Source organism: Pteropus medius, unplaced genomic scaffold (genome assembly GCF_902729225.1).
Source record: "Pteropus medius unplaced genomic scaffold, Ma_sr-lr_union100, whole genome shotgun sequence".
Lineage (NCBI taxonomy): Eukaryota > Metazoa > Chordata > Mammalia > Chiroptera > Pteropodidae > Pteropus > Pteropus medius.
The window spans coordinates 7,875,570-7,891,329 of record NW_024349519.1 but is presented as its reverse complement, the minus strand read 5'-3'; the positions used below and the strand labels follow the sequence as shown (position 1 = coordinate 7,891,329).

Genomic DNA, 15,760 nt, shown 5'->3' with positions numbered 1-15,760 from the left:
GTATATATGTACCACAGCTTCTTTATCCAATCATCTATTGTAGGATACTTCGGTTGCTTCCACGTCCTGACCTCTGCGAGTAATGCTGCTACGAACATCGGTGTGCAAATCTCTTTTCGGATATGAGTTTTCAAGCCTTTGGAGTAAATGCCCAGTAGAGGGATTGCTGGGTCATATGGTAGATCAATTCTTCATTTTATCTTTTGTTTCCTGGTAGTTCAGTATTTCCATTGTTTCCTTGCCTTTGCATTTCTGTCTGTCATTTTAATTTGGTGGAGTTATGTGGATTTTCCCTCTGGTCCTTCTTGTTTTATGTTACATATCTCAGTTCTGGGTCTGTGGTGTGGGGTTACCATTAAGATTATATAAAGGATAGTTATATGTATACAGTAGTCCATTTTCTTTTGCATGTGCCTTATCTCCATTCCCCTTTGTGAATTTGGATCTTTGAGACAACAATAACGGAAAAAGGGAGGGATCACAAATCCAAATTCGCAAGGGAGAATTAACATTTTAAATCTTGCTGATATACCAGTAGTTTTTTTTTCTGTTAAGGTAAAATCATTTGCTCACATTAAGAGTCTACTTTTCTGTTGTATGTTGGCATAATATAGTTAACTATTGGCTGCTATCAGCCATTTGATTCTCAATACTTTTAGTGTATGTTGTATGTGAACAATATTTTTCACTTGTGTTGTTTTAAGGATTTTATTGATGTGTCATTTATGAGATAGAAGATGAATGTATAAAAACTGAAATTCATAAAGTAGACCAAAAGAGTAGTTAGCAACATTTGAAAATCAAAGTATAATGAGTACAAAAATATCCTTTTCCTATCATAACCTAATTATACTGAAACTTTATTATATTTGATATCAGTCCATTCTAATCAGTTCTTAATAATTGTTAATGGGGAATTAGTTCATTTTAGATGAACTTGGAACCATGGGTCATTATTTCCTTGAGCTGCTTTTACTTGGGAATAACTTCATCTGAATTTACGGAAAATTGACTCCCCCACCCAAAAACTATTACTCAGTGGCACTTCCTGAATTATTTGATAATGGCTCTGAGGAATTTCTTTGTTCAGTACTCATGAAGACAACATATTTCAGTATATATCTTAATCTAGAAGTCTTTACTGCATTTCACTGTAGTATATAGAATAGTTTTTGACATGTATACCTTGCCTAGAATAGTGTGTATATTATTAAATTTTTGTTGAAGGAATGACTTAAGTAATGGTAAAATAATATTTTAAAATGCAGTGGTGAGCTGAATTTCTGCCTTTAGGGACCACCACATTTTTTCTATGAACGAAGAGGTCAGGGCCTTTCTTGTTAAGTTCTAATTCTCCTGGTGAAACTTGAAGAACTGAAAAGATTGGTAATAGTTTTTAGTATTAGGACTCTCCTTTTGGGTAGATTCTGTCACCTGCATTTATTTGAATGACATAGAGATGTTTTTAATATGGATTAGATTTGTTTTTATTTCCCATTTTGTCTGGTTTGATAACAGGAACTGTAGAGTTACACAATCCATTTGACATTGAAAGCCTTATGTAACCAGCAGTTCCTTGCTGTCACACCTAGCCTTTTCAACCCATTAGCATTAACACCAATAACCAATATATGCTCTATACAGCATATGTCATCTTTGGTTAATCAGTTACACCCTTGTCACACCCTTTTCAACCCATTAGCATTAACACCAATAACCAATATATGTTCTATACAGCATATGTCATCTTTGGTTAATCAGTCCATAATACTATTTGTTTGGGCTGAGCATTGCCCAAGAGAGAGAGTATCAAGTTCCTCCAAACCCTCAGGTGCTAGAACCCAAATATAGCAGAAAGAAACTGTTTAATTTAAAGCTAGGAGATTCTATTAAGCTCTAATAGATCTGTTATTAAATAGATTAACCTTTACATTTTTATAAGGTTAAATAAACCTTCATAATCTTCATTATTTTGGGGGCATTAACCTTGACACTTTTACAACTTGAAATAAAAAAATGATTTTATTATAAATCTTTTCCATGGTAAAATGACTGATGAAATCATGGTATTGAACTGAGACCAAGAATTGCAGGGCTGTTTACAACTATCTGTGGGGATGAGGTAGGGCTGCTGTTGCAGCATCACCATAACGTTGTATTTACAGCTATAATGTCATATTTATCTTTTTTTCTCTGCAGTGTGCTGAGAGCAGTGTTTACAGCTGGCTCCATACATTTTCAGACAGCCAGTTAAGTTTCAGATGTCACTGGTTTGGCTACATGTATTTTTGACCATGAGGCCTGCACACATTAAAAAATCCTGCAGGCTGAAGAAAGTGTGAGAAATGTTTTCTAGAACGCTTAGTTTATAACTTTTCCTTTTGTTCTTCCTATAAAAATGTACTTAATTATTTTTAGAGTACTCATAATGTGCAAATACTTATCGGCTATGGGAGATACAAATTGGTTGAGATAGCCCCTTTCTCAGTGAAGTTTTAATTTAAAGAGGATTCATTCATTTATTCACTCATACCTACTGAATGCAGACACTGTGAAAGCATATACTAGAACAACACAGGATAGATTGATCCCTTGTCTCATAAAACTCACGGTGTAATAGGAGCTGCCAAATAAAGGAAATATAGAATATCATGATTGAATGATTCATAGACATAGAGTTAAAATCTATCATTTTGGCTAGGTTGCTTAGGTAAGGCTTTCTGGAAGTTATACTTCCAAATATTACAAGCCACTATATGAAATACTCAGAGGCTTTATTTTTGAACAGAATGATATGAGGAGCACAAACCAAATATACTGTGGGTTGCAGTACTCTACCGGAATGGGATATCCAAGAACTGTGGGACAATTATAAATGTGTAACATACATGTAATTGTAATACCAGGAGACAAAAGAGAAAGGAACAGAAGTATTTGAAGTAATAATAACTGAAAATTTCCTCAAACTAATGTCAGGTAACCAAAGCTCAGTAAATGCCCTCAAACTACTCCTAGGCATGTCATATTCAAACTGCAGGAAATCAAATGCGACGAAAAAGATCTTGAAGGAAGCCAGGGGCACCACCTTATCGATAGAGGAACAAAGATAAGAATTATATCTGACTTCTCAGAAACAAGGTAAGCTAGAAGAGAGTAGATTGAAATATTTAAATTGTTGAGAGAAAAAAACTCACCAACCTTGAATTCTGGATCCCGTGAAATTATACTTCAGAAATGAGGAAGAAACAAAGACTCTCAAATGAAAATTAAGGGAATTCGTTGCCAGTAGACCCACCTTGCAAGAAATGTTAAACGAAGTTCTTCAGAAAGAAAATAATACAAGTCAGAAACTTGGATTTGCATAAAGGGACAAGCATAAGAGAAGGAATTAGTGAAGGTAAATTAAAAACTTTTATTTTCTTAATTGAACAGACAACAGTGTTCAAATGAATAATAACACTAATGTTTTCAATGTTTAGCTTATATACAAGCGAAAAGAATGGCAGCAGTGATATAAGGAACAGGAGGGAAGAATTCAGAATATTTTGTTCTTATAAGGTAGTTGCACTACCTATGAAAGGGTATAGTGATATTGGAAAGTGGACTTGTATTAGTCGTACATGTATATTGCGAACTCGAGGGCAGTCACTAAAAGTGTAAAAAGTGTAATTGATATGCTAAGAGAGGAATGGAAAAGGCAGAAAAAGTGGAAAATAAAAATAGGAACAAAGAACAGAGGCAACAAATAGAAAGCAAACAAATATGATATAATCACTTTAAATGTCAATTGTTTAGATACACCAGTTAAAATACAGATTGTCACAGTGGATGAAAAAACAAGACTCAGCTATGTGTTGTCTTCAAGAAACCCACTTTAAATGTGAAGACATAGGTTGAAAGTAAAGGGATGGAGAAATGTTTATTAACACTAATCAAAAGAAAGCGAGAATAGCTATATTAATTTCACTCAGAGCAGACTTCAGAGTAAAGAAGTTTATTAAGATCCTGTGGGTTAATTCATAAATGTAAGTTTGGGTATATTTTTAGAAATTACTCATCATTTTAGACTTTAAATCCCAATCCTTTCATTTTTTTCCTCTAAATTGTACTGTCATTTTTATCCAGTAGTTAAATATTAGTTCCTAAATCCATAACCAGTGTCCCTGCAGGAAGCAGGCTGTACAATAAAGCTCATTGTAAAAAAGAATAAAGGAAGGGTTGTTAAAAATGACTTTGGCACAAACTGACTTGGGTCTGAGTTCAGACTACAAGCTATGCTACTTAATATCAGTTACTACTTGTGACTCAAGTATTTCCTCATCCATAAAATAAGGGTTATAATAGTACTTTTGATACAGAGTTTTTGTGAGGTTAGAATGAAATGATAAATACAGCAGGTTCTTGAATAACATCATTTAATATCATTTCATTATAATGTTGATGAGATAGATGTAATAGGAACTTAACTCTTAGTTATATCAGTTAGCCTGTGTAAAATTAGTTTTGTTATATACCATTTTGCTTAAGTCACAGGACCTATATTGACCTTAAATGAGCACTTAGTTTATAAAGTACCTGGCATAAAAAGTGTGAGTTGTTATTCTATGAAGATGTAGAAATAGAATAATTTATTATAAGACATGTAAATTTTACTTGCTATCCTAATAATTAATGATTTTTCTTACTAGATTTTTCCCCTCTTTTAATAGGATTCAGAAGAAACCAAATTTGTCATCCAAATTTGTTTATGTGAATACACATGAATTCATATACTGTAGGGGATTTGCTGTTTAATTAAAACAGCTTTGCTATACAGAGGTTTTTTTTGTTTTTTTTTTGTTTTTGTTTTTTTTTTTACAAAGCATGCTTGTTGATATTGACCCGGTGCCATGGTGTCATTTTAACCATTTTTTTTCCCAGCCCAGGAAGAACTTCCACTGCTTCTTTGTGGGCCGCATGAGCACCTGCGATGCAAGCATCCATTCATTCTTAAAACTTTTTTTTTTTTAGAAAACTGTATGCTAGGCACCATATGAAGTGCTGGAGTCAGTAGCAAATAATACAAGTTCTCTGTTCTCATGCAGTGTATATTCTAATGGTAGAAACGGATAAGAAATAAAAATAATTTTCAAGTAGTGATAAATATGAGGAAGAAAATAAAGTTTACAAGATAATGTTTTGGGAAGGAAGGGTGCAATTACATTGTGTAGTCAATGCAGGAGATGATTTTTGAGCTGAGACTGGAATGACAAGAGAACTAGACATACAAAGAACAGGGCCACAAGCTTTCAAGGCAGAGGGACTACCATGTGCAAAGCCCCTGAGGTGGAAATGGCTTAGCTTTATGAATTTCTAAGTAACTTGCATATAAATCTACTCAGTCTGTTATTCACTAGATGAGTTCACCTTTTGAAAAAACATGATGCTGATTTCCTTTTTAAAGTGCTTTCAGAGAAATTCTAATGCAGTAGTTCCCACACTATCATGTGCTTAAGAATTACCTGGGGAGTTTGTTAAAATAGTTTCCTGATCTTAAAAAAACTGAACTGGTATAAAACAAAGAATGGAATGGTAGTCACCAGAGGCTGGGGTTAGGGGGAATTGCATACGTTGCTCAAGGGTACCAAATTGGAACCAGTAGACAAATAAGTACTGGAGCGCTAATGCATAGCATAGTGGTTTTAGGCAACAGTACTGTATTGTACACTTCAAAGTTGCCAAAGGACTAGATCTTAACTGTTTTTAAAATGAAAAAGTGATAATTATGTGACGTGATAGAGGTGTTACCTAATGCTATGGCGGTAATCATATTGCAGTATATAAATATCAAATCAACATCTTACATGCCTTAATATACACAATGTTACACGTCACTCGTATTTTAAAAAAAGTTTTCTGGGCCACATCTGCAGGGATTCTTAGTTGGTCAGGTGAGGCCCACAGATTTGCATTTGCAAAAAACATAGGTGATGCCGGTGCTACTAGTCAGAGCATCACACTTTGAGAACCACTGTTCTAACAATTCTGTTTTGTGAGTTTAGTATACATTTGCTAAAAGTAAAGCATGCCAATATTTTCTTTTATGTAAAAAATTAACTTACTCTGCATGTCGATCATCTGAAATTAATTTTTGTAAGTGTAATTGATGTTTCATATTGAATTCATAGCATCTGTAGTATTAGCTTAATTTCAGTATAGCCATTTAGTAAAGGGTTAATGTCAGTTTTCATTTGGATAGGATTTCAAAAATTGCTTTTTAAATGCTGAATGGAATTTAAATGATGAGATTTTCTAAAATTATTTTTGTTTCTTAAGAGATCACATAAATAGACATATATTAAATGCTGTTAATCTGGAGAATATGAGAAGGTTGTCCCATCAACTGTGCCTTTCAGGAGAATGTTCATAGAAAAGAGGTGGAGAAAGGAAGAGGGACGTCAGTCAGGTCAGTTCAAACCATTAGCAGGGAGCCTGGCTGCTATAGTCACATAGCCTGTATGACATATGTCAAAGAAGCACATGTGCTCCTTCCTGCTCCTAGTACTCGTTCCCAGGAATGGAATTTATAAGCATATTGCTTGCGCTTTGGACATCTTGACCTTAGCAGCATCTGGGGGAGCATGTGGATGATGATACTAAGAATAGCCAGAGTCATACAGCACTTCATGTCATTGCTCTATGTGCTTTATACGATTAACCCAACCCCCACAACACATATATGAAGTAGATAGTAACAACATCTCATTTTATAGACAAAGTGAAGCAAAGAGTTAACTCAGTGTAATTTAGGTTACCAGGCAGCAAGTGGAAATAGCCGGGATTCATCCTAGGTAATACACCTTCACTCTGACCTCTTAAACAGTGCAGTATATACTGCTTCATATTTGGAAAAGAAACCCCAAATCAAAGGTTTTCAGGATTTGTCTTAAGCCTGGGTTAAAATTTAAGTATCTGATTCTTTTTTTGCATACTCTTTAAGTTATAATTCGGAAATTCCATAATGTCTACTTTTAAATCTTTCTGCCGGGGTCTGGCAAAAAGAAGACATTCCAAATGAAGACCAAGAGGAAGACTGTTGGAGTAGTCACTGTAGAGAGATTTTGTACTATTTCCTAGTGTGTGATCTTGGGTAAGTTACCAAAATGTTCTCAGCTTGTTTTAATATTCATAAAAGGATGACCTTTACCTCACAGGATTGGACAATTAAATGAGGACTTTTCTAACCACTGATACTACACTATTCAGTTGTCCAGGTGAGTGGGCACTTTATGCATAATTTATGATCATTTTCGTGTAGGATTTTTGCCTTACCTGCTGACATCAGAATCCTTGGTTAAAATGCAACTCCGCTGTAAGCCTTTGAATGACAGTGGATCTAGTGTCTTCAGAGGATCTCCTCGGACTATTTCTATAGTTGGGCTCAGGATGGCATATCCTCACTGCGGAGGTAAGTCTAGTGGCTGCCCAGATCAAACAATAATATGATGCTTACTAATAAAAGCTATGGTTGTGGCTGAATGGCAGTGGAGAGCAACCAAGTTCCAAAAGGACTGTTAGCTAATCATACAGCAAGTATTCTCATTTACAAAGCAACAACCAAAAATAATTTTTGTCAGCCCGTCATAATGGTTGATTTCAACATCTGGTTCTGAACAACAACCAGAAATAATATCTCAAGGGTTCATAAGTACTTCATTTCAGTTTTATATTTATTACTTAGAATAATTACTTAGAACAACTTTTAGGTATTATAAAATATTTTTAAAAGATAGTTGATTTTACCCATGATCAAAATAAGTAAAATATCATTAAAATGAATAAGACTGCATAAATATATAGATGATTTTACTATGTAGCCTAGTGCCTAAAATCTGTGGAAGAGAAAATACAAAAGTGCAGGGGAGATAAATGAGTCATGAATTGTCTTAACTTTTATTTATTTTCATTTACAGTTCTGGCACTGACACTTTTTAAAAAAAAAAAGATTTTAATTTTATGTAAAGATTGAACTTCAATAAAATAACTTAAAAACATTTACATATACATCACTAAATCTCCATAAAATATACAATATTTTCGATATAGCTATAGGCTAGAATGACTGAAGGAAATGATACATATTCATAATTTTGAAGAGATATATATGTCACATGTACAAATATATTGGATTTGCTAAGATGTGAATATTAAACACTATATGCCATGCACTCAGAAATTAAAATATACATTTTGAAAACATTTTAAAAGCATAAAACTTTTGATTTAATCTAGGTGTACATTAGAACTAATTAGAAATTTGAACATTTATTATAAATAAAAGATACTGTAATATTAAGTGAGATATAGTCCAAAAGCTGCTAGGAACCATTTGGACATGTAGAATATATATTTTCTACTTTGGCTAGAGTTAAGTCTCATCTTTTTTTTAACTTTCACATGAGATGAAATGATATTTGAATCTTATTAAAATTTGCTAAAATTTTAAATCTTTACAAAATATTTGTTTTTACCTTAAGTACTTATAATCAGCATTTCTTTTTCTCATTTATATTGCTATGACCAAAAAAACATGAATTTAACTGCCTAAAATAAAAATCTGAATATTATTACTAAATGAAGGTATGCATTTAACATTTTATAGACCAGATCACTCAAGTTTTATATAAAGATTTTATATAAAGATTTATAGGAATTATTATTGTTTTACATTCACAAGCAAATTATGAGAATACAATTCTTTCATGTACTTCTGGACATCATTAACACCCTTACAAAATATCTCTCTGATGACTATCAACACACAAATTTCCTTCTGTAAGAGACAACATACAAGAGAGTTGGTAGCAGTTAGCTGTTTGTTTGGCATTTTTAAATGATTGCTATTTCTAGAAAATAGCAGCAATATTGCTCACCCAGAACTGAATATACTGACAGTTGATATGCTGCTACAATCTGAATCACTTCATCAATGAGCTTAACATTACTGTACATGAAGCTAGGAAAACTGATAGAAAGTGATAGAAAATGGGACATTAAAATTAATCTAGAGGACAATTCTGAGTCTTTTTATAGGCAGCAGTTACACATGAGCTGTAAATTTTATCCACAAGTTAACACATTTTAGTATAAAGCACATATTATAAATTATCTGTTCCTGACCTCGTGAGTCATTATTTTATTTGTTGTTAGTGAAAAGGTCTGAATTTGGTAATTGGCAACTTGTCACAACAATTGTGTAAATGTCAGTTAGGTGCTTAGTATAATTTGAGATTTTATAAGTAGGAGAATGTTAAATCTGATTATAACAAAATATCTCATTAATTTTTATTCTTAGTGTGTCGATGAAATTAAATCAAAACAATCCTCCAGGTTTCCTCACTGTATCATAGTATTTATAAACTATATATTGTCTGCATTGTGAGATTTTTCTTAGATAACACATGGATAGTATTTTCTAGAATATCCTCTCAGAATCTATAGATTATATATAATGCATTTCAGTTTTACTTTCTGATGAAAAAGAAAAAGTAAGTTGATAGCTTACATATTTCCTGTTCATTCTTCCTCTGGATAACTGATTTTGAAATTACAATAAACAATTTCTAAATTCTTTGCTCTAATGGATTTCTGATTTTAAAGTGAATAAATTAAAAAATAATATTTAGATTAATATACTAAAATCTGGTTCAGTGGTAAAATAATTAAAAAGCACATAGCATATGATTGGAACAAAATTTCAATCAGAATATTACCTTTTAAATCTAGTTTTAATTTGGATCTTTTACATTTACATTAAAAATCATGTGTTGGGTAATTATTGACTGAGGCGCAACAATCAAAATTATTAAGAATGTTTATGTTGAAGAAAACTGTTAGTTCCAAATCTTTAAAACTTGTCTGACATCACATTCAGATCTAATGTTCAGATGCAGTGTTATATTCTCTTAAGTCCAGTACAGATCTCATCAGCTATCCAGCTAAGCCTCAATAGAGGTTACAACTTTCTTCACTATATTTTCCTAAAACATAGTATACCTCCATTGATTTACAGTATGTTTAGAAGCAAACCTATAATGTCAATTTAAAACATGATGCTTAATGCATTTTAATATGGTAGGTCAAACCATACCCCATATATATATATATATTTGATGATATTTCAAATGGAATGTTTTCAAGTTCATAGTGGTAGTCAAAGACGTTGAGAACTTAAAAGGCGCATAATATAAAATACCTGCAAAATTCAAACATTAAATTTTTTATATACTATAAATGTTCACCGAATCTAAAAATAATACCCTAACTGTATAAGGTTCCTTTTCAAGTACTTATTTTTTTAAAATTATAAATAATTCTTACACTGTGCCTCTGTTCTGTACTTCAAAGATATGCAATATTATATGTATCACCATATAAATAACAAATAGTCCTTTAAAGAAGGGGTTGTGGAGAATAGAGGAGGTGAACTGTGGGTAATTTTCCCTGTTATGTGCATTTATGGATATAAAATTTAAAACACTCTTTGCTTATGTCAGGGAGAACAGGCCTTGTTCTGCTTTACAAAGTCAAGTTGCTCCTTTAATAAAGTTACTGTGCATTCAGCCCAGCTGAGTTAAGGCTATGTATATGATAAAGACAAGGGTTGAGGCAATTATTTGGATAAATCAGAAATATTTTGAAAGATAGTACTTTATTGGTCTAAATAATTTTTCTCCCCATCATAATCTTATTTTAATACATAATAGCTCATTTTCCACTTTATATGTGTGAAATATTACACAGATAAGAAATTTCTTATGGGATGAGAAATAGCCATAGAATAATTTTCTCTATGAAATTATATCTGCTTTTATGAGACAATATTAATATCTCCTTAGAAATCAATTGCCAAAGCACCTAATTCAAGGAAAAAAACTCTTTAAAATAATTTTATTTTATTATATGTAATGATCAAAGGCAGAAAATTTTTTAGGCCAGTAAAGTGACTGTTGAAACACTTTTATCCCTGGTGGCTTAGAGAATGAACCTCTTGGCTACATTTTCAGCTTTGACAGTAGATATGAACAAACTAGACTTAGAGGGGAAAAAAAAACATCTTGGAGATTGGCAGAAACATATCGAATTTAGAGATAGCCACCTTTTCACTTCAAAGAGTACCATACTAGATGTTTAGAGCCATGTTAAAATGCATCAAACTTATGCATTTCTAACTGGCCACAGAAGAGTCATTAATATTTTCACTGGAACTAGCAAGCAATTTTGTAAGTAAATTTGTACATACTATATAGTTCTTAATATAAGAGCAAAAATTAGAGTTCATTGATGAGTAAACATAAAAACCAATGAACACTTTGAAAAGACATTGTAGAAATGTAGTAAGTCAACATTTCTTAAAGATATGTGCTATATGAGAATCATTAATTTGTTCCAATAGAAAAATTCCAATTTTTAGATAAGAAGAAAAATCCAAACCAAGCATGAGAAAAACACCTATAGACAAATTTGTGTATTTCTGGGGGGTTTAGGGTGGAGGAGGGTAAATTATCAGGGAAAATGAGAAGAGGTATGCAAAATAAAAACTAGTTTATGCCCTTACAGTAAAAAAGGACAAGTACTATTAAGTTAAAAAAAAATATATCAATTCCCATAGGAAGAGTTAATAAAAAGTTAAAATAAATTAAAAATAAGTCCCACTATTTAACAAATATCAATAATAGGATTATTTGTCACTGATTTTCTTCTTCGTTTCAGAAATTATTTGAATAAAAGAAGGGGAAAATAGTCTGCTAGCAGCTATTTATATAACACAAATGAAGGCACAAATAGTAGGACTCCAGAGTTGATGAGCGAAGGCATGGTGAATATCAGATGATTTGAGTAAGAACAAAGACTGACCCTGAAATGCAGTTGAAGATCTAGTACTATTTGTATTCACAGTTGAATACCTAAGTGACTAACTTAATTAGAGATCCATAAAAATCTTTTTTCTTTCTGACTTTCTAGCAATAAAATATACTTATCAAAACTTGCTAGCTTATCTGTGCAAATGTACACTTATCACTGATCCAAAAAAATATGTATGAAAATATACCTTAAAAGACCTGCTTTTCATAATATTCAAAAGATCCTGTGTAGTCAGTTTCTGAAGAGCTCTCAAGATCTGAATTGGAGAGAGAAACCAAAATGTGGAATCCAAAGGAGATAAGGACAGCTGTGCCCTTGTAGGAGGCACTTTTGAATTTGTTGGTGAAAGCTTAATGGAATTTACTTTCTAATAGCTGATCACAGATAAGATACTTCTGCTTAGAAAAATTTAGTGCCAATAGACCATGTTTGACAGAAAACACCTTTGGAACATGTTCCAGAATCCTGCATTATAAGTATATCATACATATATGATTCAGCTAGATTAGCACTGACTCAGTTGCCACTAATAATTACATATGGTTTTCAGAAAAAAGGATAGCACTGAAGTCACTGGATACAATATTCATTTTAGATTATTTCAGGAAGGAATTACATTTGTTCAATAATTATTAGTTTAAAATCTCTGTAAATATTTTTTGTACATTTCTGCTTATACAAAACAAAAAGTCATCTTGGTTGTATCTTCCTCCTAATCAAATATTCTAGAATATGAAGCTATTCAAAACTAGACTGTGGAAAAAATCAGATTAGAAGCAGGGCAGTGAGGTCACCAATTGCTGCTCTTTCCCCACAAGTTTGTTTAAATAACCAGATATATCAGCAGTTGAAAATTATTCCACATCAGAAGCATCGTTGTCAGAAAGATGATAGTTACTTCCCTTCACCCGAATATATTCAATATATCTTCCTTCATCAGAATCTGAAGCCCCACATGTACATAGCCTGTTGTCAAAGAGTGATTCAATTTCTTCTAATTTTTTCCCTTTGGTCTCAGGAAGGCAGCCATAGACGAAAAGGAGTCCCACAGCAGCAAATCCAGCATAGAGGAAGAAAGCTCCTGCAATGGAAAATAATATATAGTAAGTCTTCACAGTGTCATCAATAGGTTCTTGGAACTGTGGCAAAACGACAGTTGACCCTTGAACAATGCGGAGGTTAGGGCTCTGACTCCCTGTGCAGTTGAAAATCCACATACAACTTTGATCCTCCCAAAATTACTAATGGCCTAGTATTGACGGGAAGCTTTACTGTTTACACATATACATTTGATTAACATATATTTTGCATGTTATATGTATTATATACTGTAGTATTACAATAAGCTAGAGAAAAAAACTAAGAAATTTATAAGAGAATACATTTACAGTATTGTACATATTTATTGAAAAATATCCACGTATAAATAGAAGTACACAGTCCAAATTGTGTTCAAGGGTTAACTATATAATGAAACCAATTTTACCATAAGCTGATATAAATAAGAGTGAAGTTACCATGGCATCTCATCAATATTATAATAAAGCAATGTTGAATGAAGTTATATTATTTGAGGACCTGCTATATATGTATAAATATATACATATATATGTATAGGTCAGGTTGGAAAGAATACTTGATTTTGATTATTCTTTCTGGCTAGTCATGCATAACTATGGTCTGAGATGGAAACAAAAATTACTGCCAGTCTGGTTTACTCTGATTGTTCTAACCCTGTGAGAATATATATCTTTCTAAACTCAAATCATATAATGCCAAACTCAAGAATGACAGAACAGGCTCATATACAACTTCTGCTTTTAAGTCTTGCCTCATTTCCCTGGCTAGAAATAATTGTTATCTCTTATGTGCTTTCACAGCACTTTGTTGAGACCCTCTATAATAATAACCAATAAGTATTATGATTATGTGTATGTATTTGTCTTTCTTGTCTGCTAGACCGGTGGCACTTTGAGGGAGATACTTCTTTCTCATTTATCTTGTATTTCCCCAACCACATAAAATGATGACATTGTTGATTCCATGACTTATTGGAGCACATGGCAACTCTGTCCTTCCAGTCTCTCATGCCCAAAGTCTGGGAGTTGGCTGTTACTTTTCTCTTATACTTCTATCCAATATCCAATATCCAAGCTGGTGGGAAATCCTGTTCAGTCTGCTTTCACACTTAATCCAAAGATGACACTTCTTATCATTCCACTGATATCTCTGGTTTAAAAGCCATCCTGCCTCATCTGCACTATTGCAAGAGTCTCCTACTTAATCTCCTTTTTCCTTCTCTTAGACCCCTGCAGTTAGTCCATTTTGTGGGTCCATAGTACTTGTCACCATCTGACATACTATAAAGCTTATTTTTTTTTATTAAAAATTTTTGTTTCTGGTGTAACTGAAACTTTTAAAAATATTTCACTTACAGTTAATATATAATACTATATACAAATATATAATACACAATAAAAAAACAATTATATAGGTTTCAGGTGTGCAATGCAGTGATTAGACATTATATAACTTACAAAGTGATCACTCTGATAAGTCTAGTGGCATCTGATACCATACAGTTATTACAATATTATTGACTGTATTCCCTATGCTGTACTTTACATCACCATGACTATTTTTATAATTGGAAATCTATACTTTTTAAAGAAAATTTAATTTTTATTTTTCAATTACAGTTGATAGTCAATATTTCGTTAGTTTCAGGTATACAGCATGATGGTTAGAAATTTATATAATTTACAAAGTGATCTCTTTGATAAATTGGTATTCACCATGAATAATACATAGTTATTACAGTAGTATTGACCATATTCCCTATGCCACACTTTACATCTCTGTGACTATTTTTATAACTGGCAATTTATACTTCTTAATACCTTTCATCTTGTTCAGCCATCCTTGCAAACCCCTTCCCATCTGGCAAGCATCAATTTGTTCTTTGTATCTGTGAGTTTGTTTTGTTCGTCTTTTAGATTGCACATATAAGTGTGCGTGTCTTTCTCTGACTATCCAAGTTATCACAAGTGGTAAGATTACATTCTTATTCACGGCCAAGTAATATACATATATTGTATATATGTATCACATCTTCTTTATCCATTCATTTGTCAGTGTATATTTAGGTAGCTTCCATATCTTGACTGTTGTAAATAATGCTGCAGTGAACATAGGGGTGCATGTATCTTTTCGAATTAAGTGTTTTTGGATTTCTTTGGATAAATAGAAGTGGAATTGCTGGGTCATATTGTAGTTCTATTTTAAATTTTATGTGGAACTCCCATACTGTTTTCCACAGTGGCTATACCAGTTTACATTCTCATCAACAGTACACAGGGTTCCCTTTTTTTTGTTGTTTGTGGATTGATGATAGCCATTCTGACAGGTGTGAGGTGATATTTCTTTGTGGTTTTAATTTGCATTTTCCTGATAAGTAATGATGAGCATTTTCTCATGTCTATTGGCCATCTGTATATCCTCTTTGGAGAAATGTCTGTTCAGATCCTATGGCCATTTTTAATGGGATCATTTGTTTTTTTTTGGTGTTAAGGTGTATGAAGTCCTTATATATTTTGGATGTTAATCCCTTATTGGATGTATCTTCTCCCATTTGGTAGGTTGTATTTTGCCATTTGCTGTCGCTTGTGCTGAGCTTGAAGGAGTTTGGGAGAGGCTATGCTGAGCATTGAGGCTGGCTGCCACTAGTTCTAGGTTTGGAGCACTTTGATGGGCACACCACAATGTGAGCTGAAGCCAGCTGGCACTTGTAATGGACTTTTGGCTGCTTAATTGAAGCTGTATTTCAAGCTAAGACTGGCCACCACTACACCAGGCT

General features: G+C 32.8%; 1 protein-coding gene across 1 annotated transcript in view; it reads right to left on the bottom strand.

Moving 5' to 3' along the window:
* Positions 1–9,748: 9,748 nt before the first annotated feature.
* SLC2A13 (solute carrier family 2 member 13) overlaps positions 9,749–15,760 on the bottom strand; it is a 303,609-nt gene continuing 297,597 nt past the window's right edge. Inside the window, exon 10 of the mRNA XM_039882307.1 lies at positions 9,749–12,985. Coding sequence (XP_039738241.1) covers positions 12,759–12,985 — 227 coding nt within the window. The 3' untranslated portion in view covers positions 9,749–12,758. The remainder of the gene's footprint in view (positions 12,986–15,760) is intronic.